This window comes from Xiphias gladius, chromosome 18 (assembly GCF_016859285.1).
Source record: "Xiphias gladius isolate SHS-SW01 ecotype Sanya breed wild chromosome 18, ASM1685928v1, whole genome shotgun sequence".
Classification (NCBI taxonomy): Eukaryota; Metazoa; Chordata; class Actinopteri; order Istiophoriformes; family Xiphiidae; genus Xiphias; species Xiphias gladius.
In genome coordinates, this window is record NC_053417.1 from 23,331,206 (window position 1) to 23,355,795 (window position 24,590).

General features: G+C 40.2%; 3 protein-coding genes across 10 annotated transcripts in view; 1 reads left to right on the top strand and 2 right to left on the bottom strand.

The window, feature by feature from the left end:
* The window catches only part of samd10a (sterile alpha motif domain containing 10a), a 44,413-nt gene that overhangs the window by 2,366 nt on the left and 17,457 nt on the right, over nt 1–24,590 (top strand). For 4 of the 8 annotated variants that reach the window (XR_005709390.1, XR_005709396.1, XR_005709397.1 and 1 more), the window contains exon 4: nt 2,140–2,203. The gene's annotated coding sequence lies outside the window, so the exon portion shown is untranslated. Of the gene's footprint in view, nt 1–2,139; nt 2,204–4,677; nt 4,731–4,918; nt 5,059–13,193; nt 15,756–16,184; nt 17,182–24,590 lie in introns of those variants that run through there. The other 4 variants (XR_005709394.1, XR_005709393.1, XR_005709391.1 and 1 more) reach the window with 4 other exon arrangements.
* opn7d (opsin 7, group member d) lies at nt 5,771–8,026 on the bottom strand. Its single transcript, XM_040153089.1, has 5 exons — nt 7,936–8,026; nt 7,630–7,792; nt 7,064–7,191; nt 6,589–6,923; nt 5,771–6,253 (listed from the first exon to the last, which is right to left on the bottom strand). The coding sequence occupies exons 1-5, from the start codon at nt 8,024–8,026 to the stop codon at nt 5,771–5,773; spliced, it is 1,200 nt and encodes a 399-aa protein (XP_040009023.1).
* Nucleotides 21,253–24,549, bottom strand: LOC120803993 (EMILIN-3-like). The gene is made up of 6 exons (XM_040153085.1): nt 24,398–24,549; nt 24,116–24,235; nt 23,448–23,962; nt 22,789–23,213; nt 22,512–22,746; nt 21,253–22,478 (listed from the first exon to the last, which is right to left on the bottom strand). The coding sequence occupies exons 1-6, from the start codon at nt 24,547–24,549 to the stop codon at nt 21,253–21,255; spliced, it is 2,673 nt and encodes an 890-aa protein (XP_040009019.1).

Consider the following 24,590-nt stretch of genomic DNA (forward strand, 5'->3'; position numbering starts at 1 on the left):
CAAACATTTTTTCTCCCCACAGAGTCCTGCTGATAAGAGTAGATGCTGTAAATCCTTACAGCTGTATCTAATTCCTCAAATTCTGACAGCTGCTAGTCGTACACTTAAACAGATAAAAAAGGAAGAAAGATTTGCTGAAACGATAATAATGTCTTGTGTGTGACTGCCACTAGGTGGGCTACCAATATGTTGTTCACAAGTTTAAATTCATACTTGTGCAGTCGGATGAGCGTTACAAATATTCACCCACAAAAGTCAATAATGAAAACGTATTTAGTTTATGCACTATGTTAAAATTACATGTTTTTTTTTCCAAGCATTTTTCATCCAACATTTTTCCAGCAAAAATGCCAAACATTTGCTGTTTCCACAACCTTCAAAAGGGAAATAAACAGGCTATCTAGTAGTTTGGCCGATAGTTGTTCCTCATGTTTTTCCCTTTGTATGCACTAGAGGGCATCAGAGCATAAGCACACAAGTTGGTCATTGAGACACTGACCCTGTGCACTGGATATAGCAAGGCCGCCTACAGACACTTGACACATGCAGACCTGTCAGCACAAGGAAAAAAATGACTTGCGCATTGTTGAAGAATGAGTTTAAGTTTCAACTCTTATAACAGTGTCATGGATAGAATGTAGAAGCACCTTATAAGTCGTGACACAGCGAACACCCGTGCAATCTACAGCTTTAATATAAGGTGTAATGTCTAAAACTTATTATGTGTTTGTCAGAGAATTGTTTCTACGCCGTGTGACTGTTTGAGCCTGAGTTTGTCATCTGTTGTAGAGCTACAACTAACAGTTATTTTCACTATCGATTCATCTGCCAGTCACTTTCTTGATTAATCGTCGTCTAATAAAACGCCTTGTTTTGTCCAACCAACCGTCCAAAAGTGAAAGATATTCAGTTTACTATCATGCCAAGCTAAGAAAAACAGCAAGTATTAACATTTGAGAAGCTGGAACTAGAGATTTAATTTTTATTTATTTATATATATTTTTTGGCATTTTTGTGCAAAATAGGATTTAAATAATTAATCTATCATCTAGATTATTGTCCCACCTCCTCATAAACAGTATTTCATTGCGTAGTTTAATATACAGGGACAATGTCAAAGGACATGTCCAATAAGACTTTGATTTCCTCTCAGTTTTGGATTCGATGTCTTGTGCATTGTTGTGTTTTTCAAAATAAATTACCTCTCTACATTTATTCTAAGAGACTTCTGTACATGGCTGCTGACTGTTTTTGGATGAGAGAGTCGATGAAAGTCGTGAGATTCAAACATACTGTATAATCTTCACGTGATCTGGTAAAACCAACCTAATGATCTGAAAGTTGCTAAAAGCTGCGCACACCTGAAGAGTTAGTTGTTATTTCTCTAGCCCTTTGGCTTTATGAGCTACATTTTTGACAGTAACTTTATTCAGGATAAAATATATAGCCTAATGCGAGTTAAAATTAAATAAATTAAATAGTTTAAAAAGATTTAGTCATAGTGGCCATATAGCAGATATCTATTCAAATGTTAGATGCTGAGTGAGGACAACTTGGTGCAGAACAATCGGAAATATCTTCAATGCACATACTGTATGTTTCTATTTATATCATTGATACATACATACTGTAATGTACGTACAGTATAATATATGTAGTGGATGAACTGTAGTTCGAACGTTACTAAAGTTTAATCTATCACTGATTATTTGGCCTGGCCAGTTAATCGATTTAATTGTTTGGTTTATAAAGTGTCAGAAAATAGTGAAAAATGCCCATTGAAATTCCCTAAAACCCGAAGTGATGTCTTCTAATTGCGTTTTTTTTTTTTTTTTTTCCAACCAAAAGTCTAAAACACAAAGATATTCGGTTTACAGTGATATAAAGCAGTAAAAAAAAATAAGAAAATCCTCGCATTTAAGGGAATTAAACTAATAAATTTTGTGTAAAAATGACTTGATTAATCAGTTTTTTTTCTGCCGATGAATCGATGGATTAACTGTCTAGACGCATCCGGCACACAAAAACACTGGTATGGGAATTTTGTAAGTTTAGCCCGTTAAACAGATTAGTTCATTATCTGTTTAAGTATTTATTTCCGTGCATTAATAATAACTAGCTTCATCTTGATTAATACAGGAGGGCGTAGGTGTGACGTCAAGATGAGCCTGCCAGACATGACTGTGGACTTCCCAGCCAAGAGGTAGGGTGAAGAAGCCTAAACACAGAGAACCATCCCTTCATATCTCTCTCTCTCTCTCACTCACTCACTCACTCACTCACTCTCTCACACACACACACACACATGCTTAAGAGCAAAATTTGTCCTCAAGTCAACACTGAGGCACCGATCTCAGACCGAGAATTAAAAAAACGGGAAAATAAATTTCTGTTTTGCGTTGACTGTGTGCCCGGGGTAATGTGGCTGCACAAGACCAGCTAGTATGGTGCGTCAGACAGAGTTTTAAACTGAGGAGAAGAGACATGGTGGGTGAGACTGGGACTGTAGAGAGGAGAGAGGAAAATCAGAGGAGGATCAGAATGTGTAATACAATATTTTGGATCTTTCACTGTATAAACTCCAGTCGTCGTCTCTGAAGCGACTCTTTATTGAAGCTCTTTTATATTTGGCTGCTGTGCTGGGTAAACTCTCACTCCATCTGTTTCCATCTGTCTCTAGAAACAAAGCCTTACAAAGTACAAATCAAGAATCTCACAATCTAATAGACAAGTTATCAAAAACTGTCCCAGGTTAATTGTTGTATTAGATTTTGTTTGTGGGTTTAAAAAAAAAAAAAAACAACTACTATATGTGCCAGTTATTTTCCTTTTCATTGTTCCTCTGGCTATATCTCACTGATTCCCTATAATGGTGGCCAGTGAAGAGCTTATCCTTTAGACTTTTTTTCTTTCTTTTTTTTTTTTTTTTTTTTCACACTGGGGGAAAATAAATTACTTTGCATCTAAGTCGATCCACCATGTATATTTGCTTGGGCTACCTGCTGGAGCTGCATTTTATTCTAGTTCAATTCAGCCTTCATAGAAGTAGATCGCTTCAGTAGAAATAGATATACATATTAATGTTTTGTATTTCCATGATTCAACATCCTATGGGCTTTTTATATGTGCTTTTTGGATGCACATGCATTTTATCTTCAAAGGGCTTGCAACCTCCCCCAGCTGTAGCTTTGCTGTCATCATGATTTCAGTCAGTGTGCTCAAAGATACTCCTCTGAAAAAGTAGTCTCACTGTCAAAAAAAGATCTGATAAAGCCTCACTGAAATGGAAGTACTACACTCTATTAAGTGGGCAGTCTTTCATCTTCTTGAAAGAGTGCTTTCCTGGAATAAGCTTCCAGTCTTTCCAAGTGAAACATCAATTTAAAAATCTCATTAGTTATCTGGATTATTTTCTTTTAGTGAATGACATTGGTGCACCTCCAAATGCTTTCTTGATATTGACACTTTTAGTTTTTCTCCTAAAATGTAGAGTCCATTGGAGCGCAAGCCGGACGTTTGTATATTCGGTCTTAATGTTTCAGTTCCACTGTCTTCTGAAACACTAATGCTGTTGTCTTAAAAAGTGAGGGGAGATTTACTTCAGCCTTTGGAAGTGTTGCACACCAACCCAGGAATTTTAAACAGACACTACGCCAAGGTTCAGCCAATAATGTCAATACACTCCTTTGTAGAAAATTGGATTGCAATTGAATTTGAACCTGGTGTGCTCTCAAGTTAATGAAAAGTTCCTAAAGCAACACTTGTGTATTTCTTTTCCTTTTTTTTTTTTTTTTTTTTTACATCATAACAATTTGGATAATTTTCACAGGAAAAAAGACACATTGTTCGAGGTTTCTTACTTTACTCCATGGCTAGAATCCGTTGTGCTATAATTCTGTAGATTCAAGTCATTTTGTATTCACCATCCCCCTCATATTTTACTATATTATTTATTTTCATGATATGTTTGTGATGTGTAAAAACACTGGGCCTCCTGTTTGAAAATAGGAACGAGTTCCAAATCGAACTGACATCAACAAATATTGAATCTTTTTATTTCTTTAGTAAATAAAGCAGGACAAGAATTGGATTTGATAACAATATCAACACATAAAGTATGGTTTTCCTTCATACACATACGTGAGGCCACAAAGCACAGTACCATGTTTAAAATGGAAAGCAGAATTAAATGTAGTGAAATGATGGTTGTGTTCTGATTTTTAGGGAAACTTAGAACACAGAAATGGTACGTACTGCACACGCACGATCAGACTTGGTTATTACCTCGATGAATTGATTTAAATGATGGCTTTTTAACCTGATACTTACTGTAAATGCACATTATTTAACAGGAAATACAAACAGATTAAGTAACACTATGGGCACTGATGTGTGAATTACTGTCAGTTTATGCTAATTAAAAGCATCCATCAAAAAATATTTAATGCATCAATTAGAAAAAATCATCCTTTGTAACCAAGGAGCTTCAAACATCTGTCACTTTTATGGGTGACTTTGGAAATCAATTTTTTTTTTCCAGTTTCTCGATTGGGAGATTTTAAAAAAAAAAAAAAAAAAAAAAGGAAAGACATCTGCTTCCTCTTGTTTCCTGTATTGAAAAAGTCCTGTCAAATGGTCTTAAATTTAATGTTAGTAAGTATAGTGTGTTTTTTACAGAGCGGAGTCCCTTTGCTATTTATCTACCAAGATCTAATCAAGCTAAGATCAAGGTTAGTACTAAAGTGGTCTGAAGAGGATAGGGTCCCAGGACCACCTTAAGAGTTAAGGAATCCTTTAAAAGAAAAGAGTGACTTGGGGTGGTTTTCACTAAATAGAAGAATTTCTGATAGAATTTATACCTACAGATGAGGTTAGTCCCATTTTTATCTATTTCCTAATTAGATTTTTTTCCCCCCAGAAACGTTCTTAAGGTCTACAGCGTATAAACTTGGTTTTGCCGGTTTTATCCGACGAAACGTACTTATCCTACAGGACAATTACTGCAAGCTACATGACACGGTAGAGCCTCGTCAAGTATGGACCTCATCATTAAAGTGATACTTGACCTAAATCTGTCTTTTTATTATCAAACACTTGCGCCCTGTAGGCTTGAAGCAGCCGCTAAAGTTGATTGTTTCATTCCTTACGGAAAACAGCAGCTGTCAGTTTGATTTTTTTGTCTCTGTTAGAGTAGATGCCAATGGTGACAAGGACAAAACATGCCTAGAAACTTTCAAGCCCACCGCAGGTGAATGCTTGATCAGTCTGGTTTGAGTAGTGCTTTGACATCTTCACCACCTGGGTGTCAGCATACATCTAGCAATTACACTTTATAAAACTTGGATCTTAATTGGTTACATATTAATCTGCTAGTCCCTCTCTCACAGGAGGGAGATCAAACAATTCCTTCATCTCCTTTACAAACCTTTACAGTCATTCTAAATATCTGTTCTCTTATCATTTCTTTTGTTTGCACTGGCAAAATGTTAAACATGGTTTATCCTCACATTAAGCAGTATGTTCCAGCTGTACGCACAGTGTGGATTTTTGGGAATCTCAGGCATTTCACAATGAAGGGGCCACTTATGAGTGACTTTCAGGAAGAATGCCATCGAAAGTCATCCCAGGTGTTGTCATGCTATAAAGTCTTGGAGACACACTTATTATAACTTGTTTGTTTGTTGTTTTGTTGTCCATGCACAGTAATCTCTCTGTCTTTTTGAGCACCTTTCCTGTCTCGTGTTCTTCATGAAAGAAGATTGGTGCGCCACTACAGGAAATCGGCCTGTGGCGCGGCTGAGAGCTGGCCAACCGCCACCTCTCTGTAGGTGGATCCAGTCAGGATGCAGGCAGTCCTTTGGGATGGTGTCACATGAAACAGCTCTGCATTGTCAGTGCAGTGCAGACACGCCCCGTAGCTCTCCTGCTGTCCATTTGAGAAGCGCGTGGAGATGCTCATGTCCTTATTGCGCTGTGAGTTGGATCCGCAACGTTCTTTCGGATCTGACTGCGGACTTCCCTTGTAGATCCTCTGTCGTAATATAGACGTGTCTCTGTAGAGACACTCGCGAAAGTTGGGCTTACACAGCAGGTAGACCATAGGGTTGTAGATGGTGGAAGACTTGGCACACACGGCGGCCAGGGCGAAGGCAGTAGAGGGAACTTGTGTGGCGTCTCCGAAAGCAGCCCACATGGCCACAGCAGCATATGGGGTCCAGGCACCCAGGAAGCCTATACATACTGCTACTGACAGCTATGGAGAAGAAACATAGAAAAAATACATGCATGGACAGTTACAGTGCAAAAACATGTCATGCGGAAGATTTTTATAGTTTCACACCAGTGGCAAACTATTACACATAAATGGTGTAGATACGAATTCCCTAGTATCATTCCCTTATTTACGATTGCACACACACACACAGATAGCTACATATGCATGAGCAGGTTCTACAAAGGTAAAGCAAATAATCAACGAAGTATTTTTATAACCTTTAAATAATTGATGGTCTCATATCATGCTCAAATCCTGCCAACTACAAAACCTGAAGTCAGTGATGCTGAAGCGACACACTCATATCCTCTGACCTTGACGATGAGAGAGTGTGCATTGGTGGTCTTGGTCTGGGATGACACATGCTGCTGGACGGCCTGACGTGACCCCCGCACCGTCAGCAGAATGAAAGTGTAGGAGAGGAAGATGACGGTGCAGGGCAGTGCATAGCAAAAGACGAAAAGGCAGACAATGTAAGACAAAGCTGAAAGCTCGTGGTTGGGTGCATGCCAGTCAATGCAGCAGGCTGTGCCGTAAGGTTCAGCACTGTAATGCCCCCACTGTGCCAGGGGCCCTACGGCAAACACGGATGCGTAACACCACACTCCAACCACCAGGAGGCGGGCATGTGACGAGGAGAACTTGTTACCTGATCAGACAGGGGATAGAAAAAAATTCCTTGCAGTTACTGTGATTATTTTTTTTTCCCGCATGCTGTTCAGCTTTTATGATTAAAATCTGCAGTGTTGGCAACAACATGCTCATCAATTTAGTTTATTATCCCCTCACCATGGTTAGGGAAGCAGACTTTAAGGCAGCAGACTAAGGAGAGGGTTGTGAGGTTGGTCAAGCTGCACAGGCCAAACAGTACTCCACACATAGCATAGAGCTGACAGGTGATTTCTCCAAACAGCCACCTGTATGCACAGAGACAGGGGAAATGTGACAGAGACTAGCGCTGCAACTAACGATCATTTTCTTTATTAGTTAATCTGCGGATTTTTAATTACTCAATTAATTATTTGGTCCTTACAATGTTAGGAAATAGTGAAAAATGCCTGTTGCAATTTCCTAAAACCCAAGGTGACCACCTCGATGTTTTTTATTTCGTCTGACCAGCGGTCCAAAACCCAAAGTTATTAAATTTACAATGATATATAAAATACAAAAACAGAGAATTCTCATCATAGAGAAGCTGGAACAAGGGAATATTTGGCATTTTTTGCTAGAAAAAAACTTATTAGTTTGCTGTCATAATATATGATTATGACTTTCAGTAGTTGCTGATTATTGTTCACCGAGGAAATTCATCTGATGTTGAGATAAAAGAAAGATAGGAGGGAAATATGAGGTACCTGTGTGAGAAAGCTGATGGTATTGCCAATGGGAATAAAGAGAGCGTCATCCCAAGGTCACTGACAGAGAGATTGATGATGAAGAACTCTGCTGGCTTCAAGGTCGACCGCTTGTGATATGCAACAAGTAGCAGAATGCAGTTGCCCACGAGGGACAGTATACCTGTAAAACAAAAACAAAAAAAAAAAAAAGAGAGAGAGATGGAGCAGGGCTAGAGAGATTGTGCACCTGTAAGGATTTGTCATGCATGCATGGAGTCAGCAAAGGGTCAACAGAGCAGAGATCGGCTGGTTGTGTGGACTTACAAAATACACTGTAGAGTGAACCCATGAGGATGTCATGCTCCTTGGAGATGGTGGAGGCAAACACAGCAGACGTGTCTGAAGCATTTCCCATCTAGCATGTTGGTGACATTAGCACACACACACACAAGTCGATTGTTAATAATGCATAGAGTGGTTGAAGAATTTAGAGAAACTCGATACCCCACCGATGATGTTATAAGCTTGAATGAAAACAGTCAAAAGGAAGCTAATTTATTGTTGAAAGAGTGTTCAATTAGGGCAATAAAAAGCCATTTCCTCACTACCTGGGCTTCAGTATTTAAAACTAAATAAACATCTCTCCTGTTTTGTTTCTAAATCATCTAAAATGTGTTCTATTGTCTGAAGTGCAAGCTGTGCTGTCTTACTGTCTTTGGTGCACAGTACTTCCAGCCTACAGGCTCAGATGTAGAAATAGATGAAAAAGCTTTTTTTTGGTTTGTTTTTCTTTTAATAAAAAAATAATCCTTTTGTTACAGAGGAGGACAATTCGCAATAAATAGAAATATACAAAGCAGGATTGACAGATGGAAAGAATTTGATAGACTGTGCCTCTCAGGATTTACATTAGGCGTATGAGATGAGAGATTAGGAGCCGGACAACAAAACAATTACGATTTAAGATAACACACGCTCAAATTTGCCGGGAAAACACAGTACAGACGCAGGGAGTGATAGAATAGATACATAATGTAAGAGTGTGGTCATTCTGCCATGAAGGACAGCTGACAGGTGCTCGAGAATTTCAGGGAGCATATAAATTAAACCACTGGCTGTTAGAAGAATCTTAATGGTGTCTCATCAGCATCAGATGAAGCATTCAGAGGCAATTATGATCCTTGTTATGAGCCAGATTAGCAATCTAGGCTGTCAGTATCTTCTTGCCCAGCAACCTACAAACAAGATGATGATTGCTATTCAGAGCATCAGTTTGCTTGATAGAAAAATTAAAACTAAAATAAAAAACGGGGAGGAAAGGGCTGATCAGGCACGAATCTCAAGCAGTACCTGGAGTGCTATCAAAAATGATGCAGAGGCAACATTGACTCTCAAGGTCTTAGGCAATCACACGGGATAAAGATTGAGGCTTCATTATTATGCAAGTAAGTGCCCCAGTCAATGACGAAATGTCCAGTCAGTCTGAGTGGAGGAGACTCAGCAGAGTAAGCAGTTATGACAAGTTTTCGTGCCACTCAAATACGAGAACTACACTGTTGTGTCAGCACATGAAGGATTCTGTTATCAATTAAACATTTTTCCAATCATTGGGGGGGGGTTAAATATATCAGATTGTATTTTTTTGTTTTTTTGTTTTTTACAGATTTTTCCATATTGATGTACATGTTGGCGGATATGCAAACATAATTAAGAATATGGTGTTTTGTTGACCGCAAGTTTAATATATTTGGGACTCCTTTCCAAATTGGTGTGTTTATTCATGATTATTATTTCTAATAGTAATAAAAATTCTATTCTTTTTTTAAAAATTAATTACTGTGAAGAATAAATGTCAGTCAATATATAGCAGCAGCATATTTTGTGTCATTAAATGTCAATGCCAGTATCAGCCTCAAAACACTGATTGGCACAGTGATTGCCTCCTTCTTTCAGACTTCATGCAGTCCTAAATTATCATCCCTGTTTTGTCACAACTTTGTAAATCCACGAGGCCGAAAGACGATACCGTTTGTGTCTGGATGTCTCCTGGGTGATAACCACCCTCTACAAGTAGGTTTCAGAGAGAAACATCTGCACACTCAGATCTGTGCAAAAGATGTTTTATCTCATGCTAGCTCTTGGACAGAAAATGCCACGCCTGGAAGATTTAAAGCTTGCATTAATCAAAACAACTTCTGTGCAGATCTGAGTGTGCGGATGCTTATCTCTCAAGTGTGCTGGTGTTTAAACTCTAGCACCTCCACTAATTCCTGAGTGAGCAGTATTTCCCTTGTTTTCTGAGCCATCTCATACTGTATAATTTAGAAGGCATTGTTGCTTTTTTTTTTCCTTCTAAATTAAGTATTGAGTTGAATCAGCATTGTTGAATTTAACAAATGAATGCCTTAAGGTGCCTCTCATTAACAATAAAAAAGACAGACTGTACATTTGTCATTTCTGTCAAAGCTGAACTCATTCTCTGTATCCGAACATCTTTATGTAACCAGAGAATCAAAACCTACGAGACCCTCAGCTATGTGGGTGTGAAAGTGAGAGGGAGGAGGTAGACACAAAGAGCCGGGGAGAGCTTAACCAGCTGAACTCTGCCTTTGGCCCGCAGTGACAGATTGGGTATTTCGAGACTGGCTAAACTGTGACACTACTGTTATCATTTCTCTGAGCGTGGCTGAATAACTCTTCTGTTCAGCTGTGATTAACTTGGCGCCTTTGAGAGAGTGACATTGACCTCCAGATGAAGATGCATGGGGTAAACCATATATTGCCTCCTGACCTGGCTTTTGTACCCCATTACTTCATTTTTGATGCACGTTTGCATCTCATCATCTGATGCCCTGACGCATTCGCCCAAGTTTGCTGTCTCTGTGGAGACATTGTGACTGCTTAATTTACTGAAGAAAATATTTCAGTTCATCTACGTGCAGTTTACTGATGTCCTCAGCATGACAAGTAATCTACATGTTTGCGGCAAGTTTCCCTGCTGCGCGTCATCAAAATCGTGAGTTTCTGAAACTGAGACTGTTGCTCATTACCGCTAAATATCTCTGTGATCAGAGAAGATAAGCAGCCATTTAAAGGCTGGCAGGCATGTCAGGTTATGTAAATGCAAGGGCACTGCAACCACATGCATGAGCTCATGAGCAGTGACACTTACAATGTCAGAGTGTCTGCATGGTTTTCAGAGCTTGGCAGCCAGGGGCGTAGCTCAATCGTTGACTTGTGTTTAAATCTGACCCCTGAATATAATGAGGTATTTCTGAAATCCCCAAAGTTCTTTGTGAAAACTAATATTCATTAAAATTCTGATTAAAGTCAGATCTCATCCATTTTATTTGACATTTTTCCTTCAACCCATACACCCCTCACCAAATGCAGAAGTTAAGGTTAGCATTGGTATTTATGATTTCATCTAAGGAAAAACACTCTCCAGTGCATCATCATTGTGATGTTACATTCACTATCAACCGTCAGTGTTTCTGACTTTGATATTAGGAATCGTAAATTATTTGTGTGTTTCTGAATGTAAAGTTGCACATTGTATCCCCTGTTTATTTACACTCTTTCATTGGTGCATTTCAAGGCAATATTGTACTTTTTTAATCGTATATGCTATTATAAGTTAAAAACATCTTGGCAAATACATTTTATTGTTATAAGAAAAGTTTACATTAAAAGTTTACCTTGAATAATGTTTGCTTTTTTTTTTTTTACTTAGCTCTATGTTTGTTTGCAACATCAAGCTTTTTTGACCAAGTCTTCAAAAAATGACCACCGTAAAGCTTGTTTTATAGCACAGTTATATAAAATTTACACTTTAGGGCAGCAACTAACAATTATTTTCATCATCAATTAATCTGTCCATAATTATCTCTATTAATAAATTATTCATTTAGTCTCTAAAATGTCCAAAAAAAAAAAATTGTGACAAATGCTCATCACAATTCCAAAGAGCCCAAAGTGACATCCTCACATCGCTGGTTTTGTCCAACCAACTGTCCAAAACTCAAAGACATTTCATTTAATATTATAAATGAAAAAGAAAAGCAGCAAATCTTTAATTATTTTAGCTGAAAACAGCAAATGTGGGGCATTTGAGCTTGAAAAATGACAATTAACAAAATAGTTGTTGATTAATATTCTTTCGATCGACCCATCAACTAACCACTGCAGCACTAGTCCACATTATCTGTGTGCATTTTATTAAGCTTGAGGTTCACTGCATTGTGCAGTATTTAAAAGCAAACCTTCACTTCAACACACATGACCAACAGTGTGCTGTGCGTCACATTGTGAGACTGAAGTGGACTGTGTCCCACCTCCTCATCTGAGAGTGACTGACGGTGACAGTGAAAATGAATGCCGTCTCGGTGTAATATTTACACCATGTTTTAGCAGCGTGATGAAGAGTGGTTCCAGGCTGCTCTTTCAAACATTGCAGGGCATGCTGTGACAGATCTTATGCAATGACTGTGGATAATGATCACGTGAGGCAATGTGCACCATAATGTGTTTGGGATGCCCAGCATTGCAGTATAATAATCTGACCATGAATCACTTCTCACCTGATGACTGTACAGGCGTTTAGATTTCGGCATGACTTTTGTCACAACAATCAATTGTTTTAGCCTACAGAAGGTTCACTCACACTTTTGTTGTCGGGTTTTTCTTTCTTTTTTTTTCTTTTTTTTTTTAGCCAGTGGGAGAGGAGCAAGGGAAATAAAGAATAGAGACAAAGCAAGATTTGATCGCAGGGCAGTGGTGACACAGATGGTATCGGAGGGGGGAGACTCTCATGTATCCGATTGGTACAGAGACAATTTATCATGAAAGGTTTAATGCAAACAATACAAACATTTGTCACTGTCACATCTTTAAGCTTGACTGGATTACTTTCCATATTGGATACTCAATAAAGAATCACAATTCTTTATTTAAAACGCTATAAAGTATCACTAGTGTTACTCTGGCTTCAAAATGTTGTTCCTTTCATTGTCTCTGAGCCTCTGGTCTCCATGCCTGTGGGAAGTACAGCAACCACAAAGGATGCTAAATAAATAAATAAATACAGTTCTGCCAGCCTAGTAAGTCATGTCATAATCACTCAACCACGACTGCTTCCCCTTCATGACACAAACATATTACATAACCACAGTCTGATTGGGTTCGGGAAAGCAAACATTTCCATGTCAGTGATGGGTAAATGTCTTGTCTCATACAGCTGTTTTCATTTGTTATTTGCCTTGGACTCTAATCTTCAGTTGAAGGTCATTCACTCTGACAAAACATTTTTCTATCCAATATAAATACATCGTAATTGGTCATTGTCGACATATTTTGATTCTTCTGTTGTGAGGCTAAAGTGGGAACCCGCAAACACATGAATCATCACTCACATGTTTCTGTGCAGGCGACAACAATAGGCAGGCATGCATGTCCAGAAGAATAATGTGTGACAAGCAGCCGGAGATCAAGGCTGTCTGGAAAACGATCAGTATTGTGACACTTTCAACTTTGACTAAAAGATAAAGAAAAGCAGTTGTTATTTTTTTTTGTTTTTTTTACAGAGAAGGATGATGATCAGTGATCTCATCACTAATCCTGCCGGAGAGATCCCACAAGTTGGCTGTGATGTCTCTGCCTTCATCTCATCAGCATTAGAGCCAGAACAATCTGTTTTCACTTTTTTTGCGACAGCATTTGACCCTTGACTGAAAGTCCTTCAGTAAATACCATTTTAACACAACCAGATTTTAACATTTTAGAGGGAGAATTGTAAGATAGCAACCAGTGTGAGTCAGAATAAACTACCATACCTTTGCACTGAAAATGAAAGTAAAGAGAGAAATTGCAGAAGAAAATTTTTTCGAGAGTCATGTCAGCTTCTTTATGTCATTATCCATGACTAGCAACCATTGAAAACAACATCAGTAAAATCTGGACCAGACAACCCGCTGCTGTGCTACTTACCTTCCTGGAAGGAATGGCTTGTCCTCACTTAAACTCATGGAGGCCAGGCGGAGAGCAGGACACAGGAGAGGAGCTTGACCAGTCACAGAGAAGGGGGAGAGACAGAGAGAGAGAGAGAGAGAGAGAGAGGATCACTGGACCTGTTTGAGGCTCACACTGAAGAGTCCGGTTAAGGATATCCTCCTCTTCACACTTACGCACATCTGGCCAGGTGGACACGCTCTCACTCTCTCACACAGCATATGCGCTCATCATCATTGTGAAGATGCACTGAGCTCCACTGATGTAGAACGAAAAGCCCACAGTGACGGCAGGCCAGCCAAAGAGAGAGAGAGGGTGAGAGGAGAGAGAGAGAGAGAGAGAGAGAGAGAGGGTGAGGGAGAAAAGGATGAGTATAATACTGGCAAGCTCTGAGTGCCACTGATGAAGTACCGCTCCCCACCCCATTTCCTCTATCCATCCTAACTTGCCACTTTCCCGCAATACTTATCCCCTACACTTTAATTTGTCTCTACACTTAAAGAAGCATTATTCAGCTTCTTTACACATATGAATCATGTACGTGAATCGTGCTTTTAAGGTGGGTTTTCCCCAATCAGTTTCCACAGTTTACGCGCCAACAGCTGCTCATTTCTGAGACTACGAGCGACAGTGTGAAAACTGGCTCTTGATTTACAGGTGCAACATTGTCAAGGGGGATTTTGATCTTAAAAATAGATTTTGAAAATAAAATAGAGTGATTTTAATGGAATATTAATGTTGTAGGATGTGCCTGTCAAGTGGTCATTTAGGCTAAAACTCAAAGTGAGAAAAATTTTGATTGTAATATCTTATTATGTCAATGGGATATTAGACCGCTTATGACCGTCTTTCATCATGGTCCTAGTGAAAAGATGAAGCTGTGCCAACAGTTGATGAATTTCCTCAGTGAACGCCTGTTGCTAGCACTGGCAGTAAATGATTATGTTAGTAAACAATGAGAACTGCAAAATGTTTGCAACTAGAATAAAATTTCTCAGGTGATTAGTCTTAATTCAAGGGTCCAAAATGATAAAGCGTCATCCTCGTTCACACAGTATATCCAGCCCTGGTAGGGAGCATTTGAACTGCTCCTGAAGCGCAGTGTCATCCTACTTTTTCATACCCACCAATGCAGTTTGCTCACAGCGGCGCTGCTCCCAGACTGACTGTCATGGAAAGCTGCTTAAGGGAGCATGGGCTGACTCGCTGAGCAGCGCCGAGGCTGCAGGGCTGACAGACTAATACCTCAGCAAACGGTCCTGGTCTTTCTCAGGCCTCTAGCTCTGACACTTTTATACGAACTTAGTGTCACAGCCTGTGGTCCGCTGTAGGATGAAGTCACTCCAGTGACTTATTAGAGATGACAGTAGGCAGGAAATGATCAGAATGAGAGTAAATCATGGGAAATTATTTGAACACGAGAGCAGTCACTTTACATCAGATCCTAAAGACATTGCGAATGTCAGTAAGTCAGTTAATTTTTTGCCATGGTAGCTGCATGGCTATAGTGATGGCAACATGGGTTGGTCCCCTGGACACTTTTGTCCAGGCTGAAATATCTCAACAAATGTTGGATGGATAGGTATTAAATTTTGTGTTATTAATCGACTTTGGTGATCCTACTGGCTTTTCCTCCAGCTACACCAGCAGGAGAAAGTTTAAACTTATCCTGTGAAATATCTCAAGATCTAATGGATGGCTTGGTGCAAAAGTTGTCACTGATATCCATGGTGCTCATATATCTTAATGGCTTTGATGATCCCCTGACTTTTCCTGTGGTGCCACCATGAGGTTGATATTTGTGGTTGTGAGTAAAATTTATCGACATCTACTGGAGTGATTGTCATTTTGTACAGACATTCATGCCCCCCCCCCCCTCAGGATGTATTGTAATAACTGGTGATCCTCTGTGTTTTCAAATAGTCAGGTGAAATTTAGAATTTGTCCAGCGCTTTGTTTTAAACGACAATATGAAAGCAATATGAAAGTGTGAAAGGGGTTACTTGTAGTGATGAACCTACAGAGAATTATGGTGAGTTTCAGCTCATTCTTCAGCTGTCCGGCCACACAAGTTCACTCTCGCTCGCTCTCATATAACATCGTTTTCAGCTGCAGCAGGCGGCTGTTTTCAGTGGAAAAGCTCTTAATAACATACTGTGCACTACCTGCTCAGCACCAAAAAGCAGACAGACAAAGTTAGTGACTAGCTGGCGAACATCATGGAGCATTTAGCTGCTAAAGAGCCAGATATTTCCCTCAGCGGTTGGTAGAGCACAAAATCAGAGCTAAAAGGGACAGAATTTCGGACTTATATTCGCCAGGTGGACACAACCATAATTCTAAATGTGTCTTTGGTCACATCCTGTTCGTATTTATGTTGTTGTTGTTTTTTTTTAATAATTTCATCAACTCACTCAATTCATTGTATTTTTTATTATTATCATGATTTTTATTACTGTGACAATGAGGCTGGGCCTGATCCATGCAGTAAATATCTGTAATTTACTTTTACACTTTTATTCTCACTGAATAGTGATCTGAAATCATGTCATCCAACTTTCTGTTAGGTTAGCAGTGGCAGTAGACTGAGAGCAGAGGCCATCCCTCAACCTTTGAGAAGCTGGATTACAAAGATGTAGAGTTAATCTGATGACCTACTACAATGTGACTAATTGTCTCTGCCAGAAATTTTGGTCTGCCTCTTGCCAATGAATAATTTGAATGTGAATGTAGAATAATGACGGTCTTTTCAGATGATGACTTTTTTTTTCATCTTTTTATGTAGTCTCACTGTAACTGTCTCTCTAATTAGTGAATCCTACATTCTGCCCAAAGACAAGGGAGAAACAAGAGAAAATGAGGAGAGCACGTTTAAGGTACTGGTGAAATGAATGTAAAAACTAGTCCATTTCATAGTGGAAATCTCTATCACATGATCAGCAAGAATTAAAGCAACTTTAGTTAGCTTAATTAAGTCTATAATAAATATAATTGTTAAAATGGTTGTCGTATCACAAAATCTAGTCACACAGAGAAAGTTAAAGAATTAATCAAATAAATGGTTCATTCACCAATAACAATTAGAGAACCATGTTTCCTATCTTACAAGTTATGAAACTGATCAGGTATGAAAGAAATTACAGAGTTTCATACACATTTGTAGTCAGGTCACATCCTATTGCAATATTAATATTGTCATTAGCATAAACTGGTGCTTGAGCTGATTTTTCAGTTATGTGTCTGTTTTATGATGAGGATTAAATTTTACTTTTAGAGTCATTTCAATCAGGGTGACCTGAGAGACAGAATGCTGAGGCCACAATGTCCTGGTCACAGCTGTCTGAGTCAGAGGGCTAGGCTACATTTAATGTACTCTGGGAGGTGTTCATTTCAAGCTGTAAAACAGTCACATGGTTTATTTATGAAACAGCCTCACGCTCACAGATAAAAGTAGAAATGAAATGAAAAAAATCGCCCGGAACCTGGTTTAACTGCCACCCGGATAAACGGTGAAGCGACTGAACGACACCAATGTTCTACTTGAAGATGTCCACCCATCTATTAAATGAGTTAAACAAAAATCGATGTGGCAGACATTGTAAACCGAAAGGATTGTGGACTTCAGTTGTAACCATTAAAAGAAGTTTTGTTGTAGACAGTATCATAAAAAAATTGATTTGAAACTTCATCTCCCCACTGAAACGGCCGTTCAGTTCATCCTCCAGCTGTGAAAACGTATTTCATACCAGTCATTGCATCTTTTTTTTATGTAAGAGGGTGACTGAGCTTCATGAGTTTCTACTGAGGACAAACCGGAGTGGCACATTTGATTTAACTAAGACAGTGTGAGAACTGATTGGCTGCACATACATAGGTCTGTTAAATCCTCTTTTCGGCTTTTTGTTTCCTCTAACTTTAAGGGGACTGATACTGAGCTGGAATAAGAACGATATTGGGACTGATGACGGTATCAAAGATTCAGTTACAGCTGGAAAGCGCGACCTCACACAGTTTTTTACAATAACAAAGTACAGTAATAAGGTCATTGAAGGAACAGTTTGACATTTTAGGAAATACCCTTGTTGGATTTCTAGCCCAGTGTTAGATAAGGTAAATACCACTCTCATATTAACTTAGGAGCCATAGCCGGGAGCTGATCAGTTTATGCCACTTTCCCGTCATGTGGGATGGAAGGTAATGACTGAAAAGATTCCCGTGTTAACGACTAACGGGTGCTCATGTCAATGGATAGCTCAAGATGGCAGCTTCTTCTTGTGCTATTGCTTCTCACTCAATGCAGGAGATTCTAGTTGTCTTAATAAATTAACAAAGTAGAAAGACAAAAGGGTGTGTGAGGGTTAGAAATAGTGTTTATTCAATATAGCACAATACTAAGTTAAATTTAATAGATACATTTCAAATATGAGTGTTTTATTGCCTTTAACAGTGGACTTTGGCAACACTTACATACTTTCTTGTGCCAGAACTTTCAGGAAAAACACGACTTTCCCTGTTGTAATTAGGACCTGGATGTTGATTTGAACGACATTTACAAGAAGGAAACTGTAATTATGGTAAATCTGATAAGACGTGAACGTGGAATTAGCATCAAAACTAGGCAGGGGGGAATTTCTCGCTATCTACCCACTCACCTCTTAAACTCACTAATTAACACTTTATATCTTGTGAGTTTAATCCGTGAGTTTAATCCTTACACAAACCAACTGTACACAGAATGATGTTGAACTTCTCACCAAACTCTTAGCAAAAAAAAAACCCAACCACTAAACATTGTCTTATGAAGCTGAAACCTATGTTGCTTTAATGGAGAGACCCTTTTATCTTTTCATTATGATCCCCAAAATAATATCAACATTAAAAATATCAGTTAACTAATGTGTGAATAAAACTGATGAAAAATATAAGAACCTTAATTCACAAGGTTTTAAAAATATAAGAGGCTGTGAAAGGAAATGGGTGCTTGTTGGTATAGAGTATATCTGCATGTGTACTTCATGCTCCTAACATCCATCCAATGCAAGATAAATTATTAAGTCCAGCGATATATATATGAAATACCTTTGTGCACTTCCTACTCATAAAATCTTAATGTTTATGGAAGACCTTCGCCCCATAGGCATGAATTAATTTCCCCTCTGCTAGCCTTGTTTGTCTCACTAATGTACTTCCACTTTGAGGACTGAGGCACATTGTAGTTTAGGCACTTATCTCTGACAGGAATCCATCTTCTGTGAGTGTTACAGGCTAGAGAGTGTTTAGGTAAGGACTCTGTATTTAATCTTTTTGACAGTACAAAAGCTGGGAGATGATTGATGAAGGATCCCCACATCCGTTGTATTTTCTTTATTATTTATTTATTATTTTACAACATTTTTGTTTCTAAATTTCGCAGTGTTTTGTAGGGTGTGAACACAACCGTCCACCAACAGCTTGTTCAGAGTAGAGGACAAAAGCTCCGGTGCAATGTTACATGTTACTGCTACTTGACAAATGTCAAATACTGGAGCTTATTACTATGAAGCTCTGAGTCCTTTATTCAAGGTGACCCTCTCCTGGGCTTCCCCTTGTGTGAACCAAGTTAAATCCACACCGTCCGTTCTCTGACCATCATTATAATGAGGAAAAAAACTTTCCCTCTAAAGCCTCTACAGAGGGCATTATAAAGGATAATTCACATTTTATACCACTGCAGCCCTCTTTCTACTCAAATATCCTATGTCCCCTGTCTTTGTGCCAGCTTTGCCTTTTGTGATTTGGGCACGTGCCTTGGCAAGTGGCAGTCTGCGAGGTGTGCAGGGGGCATAACTCAGAATCAGATCCATGTGTGAGCATTGAAGAGAATCTGAGTCAGAGGAGAAGAATTCACCAGAGCCCCCGACTAACCCTCTCTGTCCAAGTGTCTGCTTGGAAACAAACAAGATTAATGTCTTGTTGTCTGGGTTTGTGTGTGATGTGAACTTAAAGGAGGTATGCGAGGAATACAGAAAAGAAATTAAAAAAAAAAAAAAAAAAGAAATCCACACAATGACAGAAATGAAATGTGGAGCCTTGAAATATTGTGGGTCTTGTGTGGTTTAGCAGAGAGAGAGGCATACTGTTTTGTGTGTGGGCTTATAGACGGTGCCCTGTTATTCAGTTATTCCCCTCTTTCAGGGTTAAATGTTTTTCTTTGCACTTGATGTAATGGAAGAAAAGGTTGTAAATTATGTGTGAAACGTTGCTTCTGGAAGCAGTGGAATAGCTCTCTCTTCTCTTTCACTTTCTGCACGCACATGTGTGTGCATGAATCTGCATCATTACATAGGTTTATATTTGTGTCTTGAGATCACTCCGTCTGTCACTCAGCACTTTCAACAAAAATCTGGTATCTATCTGTTCTGTCTGCCCTCCTTTCTCCCCTGGCATTTCCATAGTTATTATTCACCACATGTCCCAGGCTAAAGCATTTTCACACCATAGTGGGCTCATTTCCCACAAAGGTGTAATTTTAATGGTTATTTGTCCAATAGGGGAAGAGGAACTAAGAGTTGAGGGTTATTAGCAAGGTCACCTATCGCCCTATTGTAATGTCCAATAAGAACTGTGCTCAGAAAGCTGGGTTGGTACATCCGCAGTCTAGAGGGAGAGAGAGAAGGGGGTGTAGGCTGCTGTACCAAAGTGCTCCTTGGTTGTCGGTCTCTATCACCTTGGCAAAATCCCAATTTGTAATTTTCTTCTGGCAAGCAAGGGCTGTCTCCATGAACTTAATTTTTGGAGGGAACGTTTATAGTCTTCACGAACATAGTTTCAGCCAAGTCAAGCCTCCCTACTCCCCAGCAGTCAGCAGTATTAATGCTTCTCTGTTGCCCTCTTGTGGTTTCCCCACTTTTCTGCATCAACACGTCCTACGTCCAAAGCGAAGCATGACAAGTTTCTGAAATTCATGCTTGTTGTTGGTTAGAAATTCAATTCATACATATATGTGTAATCTATCTATCTATCTATCTATATACATAATGCATTTATGAAATGTTTGTTAACCAAGAAAACATGAGCAGTAAAGAAACTTGTTTATTGGCTTGTCAGTACTGAAAAACCTTGAAATTAAACTGTTTATAGCTTGAAATGCTAACATTTTATGCAAGATTAATGCATAAGTACAAGTTAATGCTCAAGAAGTGAAACCATATAAAAACATAAAATCTTGGATACTTCTAGTCTAGACATAAGAAAAATCAATACAAAAACTTAAACATGTAAACATTGTTAAACAACCGTTCATAAAATAATTTTTTTGTAAGCTTTTGTAAGAAACAGTACAGTAAGACAGGTGGAGTTTGCTGTTGTTTTCCTCAATCACTGGGGCTCTAAATAAGGATCCATTGAAACAAACAATTCATCTTAGCACCTTCATGATACAATTTAATGATGCTGTGTTACGAGTACTAGCTGCCATTTTTGTTTTCATTTCATATCTTGAGCTAACCAAAACCATACTTATTTCAGTGCAGGTTCAAAACCTTTGTATTTTACAAATTAAATAATAAGATCGGGTTTTAGTGGACCCCCACTACACCTGCAGAATATTTACCCTTTTTCATTCATTTTTATAATCTATTGTCCATATAAACTGAACTAATTCAAAGTGAAGGTGTCCCCTCGTCTTGGCTCTGTCTCCAGCTCCAAACTTTGTTGTGTTGGCTCTACCTTGGAGGTGCAGTTTCTGAGTTCACCTTTCAGCTCAGACAGCTGCTGAGCATGACTGGACAGAGTCCCATTTACTTGCAGGAGAAGCCCATTTGATTGTCTCTCTAGCTCCTCCCTGATTCTTTCCAGGTCCTCTGCCAAGTAATTCAGGCCCTTGCACTGGTCCTCCACACTGGCAACACGCCCTCCAACCTCAGTTACCTCTTTCTTGACCCCCATAGCAGTGCTCCGGCAGCCCTGGACCTCCTCTGCTAGCCGCCTCTTCATCTCGTGCAGCTCACCTTTAAGTCGGGTCAGTTTCCGCTCACCTGCCCCAAGCATGGAAGCCTGATGTCCAACCAGCTGGACCACACCCTTTATCTGCTGGGCAAGACGAGCCTCTCTGTCATGCCAGGAGCTGTTGGCTTGACCCACCTGGTGGACGACTGTTCCGAGAGAATCCTGGAGGCCTCTCAGGGTGTGATTGACTGAGCGGACATTAAATTTGAGGATTGTGAGCTCTCCCTGGATGGGAATATCTCCTTCTGCTTTTTCCTGCTGGTCCCTGAGGGTCAGACGCCTCAGGATATTCTGCAGTGTGATATTCAGGGTATTCAGACGGTCATCTTGCATGTCCAATACCTCTTTCACGTTCTGCTCCTCTGCCAGGTTAACACTTGACATAGCAGAGTCTCCCTGGATGGCAGATGGATTTTGAGTTGAGGAACAGGAAGAGGAGCAGAGAATCTCAAGGCTGCTCAGGTGTTTCTGCACTCTGTCCACATCCACCTCTAGTCTTCCTCGAAGGGACTCCAGTTCCGTCTCCAAAGTGGGAACAGCATGACCCTCCAGCAGTGCGGGGGCAGTGGCATTACCCAGCTCCTCCAAAGCTGTCAGTAAACGGCCTTCCAGAGCCGTCAGCTTACCCTCCATTCTGGCTTCCATGCCTTGTACTGTCTCAGCTCTGTCTGGGACAACCGTCCTTCTTTCAGGCTCATCACTTTTAGTCTGCCCAGTCAGGTTTAGCTTGGCCTCAACATACCCCAGACGCCCCTCCAGCATTCCCTCTATGTGATCCTTGTGTCCACCCAGCTCCACTCTCAGGTGACCCTGGGACTGGTTGAGGCCTTCCACTGATGTTTCGAGCAGCTGTACCCTTTCAAATAGTCCACTCACTCTGCCACAGCAGATTTCTGTAGCCTTTAAACCATGGATTTGTGCCTGGAGGTTTCTCAGCTCTGTTCTCAAGTCTTTGGTACTTTTCTGCAGAGCATCTTCCATCTGCTCCTGCGTCTCACCTTGCTCCCTCTGGCACTGACGACGCACATCCCCAGCTTTCTCCTCACACCGGCCCTCTGTACTCTCCGCACGCTTCTCAAACCTGCCAAAAATTTCTGCCCTGGTTGCACTCAGATTGGCATCCATTAGCTTCTCCATAGCTCTCTGGGCATTTTCCCCAAGATTTCCAGTGGAATCCAATATCACTCCTGCTCTATTTGACATCTTCTTCAGTTCTCCATCATGTCCCATCACTGTTGCTTTGAGTTCCTGTAGCTCTACTGTCTTGGCTTGCAGCTCTGTCCTGAGCTCCTCTACCCTTCCATTCAATTCTGTGAGGCCTGGAAACATGTGTCTGCCATCTAGACCCTCAGTCTCAGGGTCTCCCCCAGGAATCTCTGCAAACCCTACATTGGATGGATTAGAGACTACAGCTGGAGCAGGAACAGGACCAGGAGCAGCAGAGAGCAGAGCCGACAGCATCCTGTTGGCATCCTCTCTCAGAGAGGCTCGTAGACTATCCTCCAGTCCAGTCACAGTTCCCCTCAGGGTCTCTAGACCCTGGTTTAGACGTTGGACATCCTCCTCAATTCGATATATTCGCTCCTCTGTCTCACTGTCTAGAGCTTGGCCTAAGTAAAGAAAGAAAAGCTGTTAACATTGGAAAAAACATTTTATGCTTTTGTGCTTTGGTCTGATTGCAGTTTGAATCTGGTTCAAAAGAATAAGATAAATCAGTCTTTCAGAGCCCAATATGATTCTATTACTTTTTGAGAAAAAAGGAGGAGTATGCTCAGTTTTGTCACTTATCCGCTAAATAGTCAAATCCAGTTAGAATTAGGATGTAGTTTGGAATTTGAACATACCTATGGTCTCACCCTCGGGCTGTTCACCACCAGAGGAAGGAGGAGGGATTTCCTCTAGTATATGTTCCTCAGGTCCTTGGCTATGCTCATGTTCATGGATATGTTCTTGGTCTGTGTGATGTGGGTCCTGGTGGTCTGGCATTGGCTCTGGCTCAGATGGATAGGGCTCGAAGGATGTCTCTGGGTAAGAGGAGGACCTGGGAGGCCCAAAGTGACGCATTGGGTAAGAGTTAAAACTGCTGGGGGGCAGTCCTTTAGGTTGACTCCATGGGTTGGCTTTCACAGCAGTGTTAATAGGTGGGCCCTTAAACATGGGACCTTTGTATTGTGGTCCCTTAAACTGTGGGCCTTTCATTGGCAGGCCCTTGAATGGTGGCATCATTTTCATGGGGTGTTGGTAAACTGGCAGACCCTCCATACAGCCATAACCAGAGAACCCTGGACAACAACGCCACTCCAGCTCTGTGACGGTCTTATGTGCCACCTTGTAGATTGGTTTGTATAGCAGACGATACCTGAGTGGAACAACCAACTATTAGTCAGAAACATACACTTGACTCTAATATATTTTGTACCCTGAAGTGATATGAATCCCAATTTCCTTTTGTGATAAGGCAGATCAAGGGCTAAATGTCAACAAGACATAATTGGAGTTGTTGTTTACTCACATCAGAGTTGGACATTTTTGACCCCAGGAACACTTGTTGTACTCAGCTTTTACATAGGGGGCTGCCCCATCCTGCGTGGTGAAGGAAACTGTCTTTTCAGTGACATAGGCACAGTGGTTCCTTCAAGAGAGGGGATAAAAGGTGACAGAAGAGAGGTGGGGCACATAAATATCATTCTAGTTGGCTGTAAAATTACAGCAAAATGTAAATTTACATCTTAAATGATGTAGACTCCATCCCTCAGAGCACAAGACAAAGGAGCAAGAGAGAAACAGAACTTACTTGTGTCTGCTGGTGGGTTTCCCTTGGTCATGGTGTTGGCTGAGCCCAGCTTTATACTGGTTAAACTGGAATGGTGTGTAGAACTTGGTTTCGACCAGTGACAAAAATAGAGTCATGAACAAAAAATGACTCACAGCTATCACAAGATGCATCCTTGAATATCCAGGTGTTGTGTCAAAAGCTTAGTGAAAGG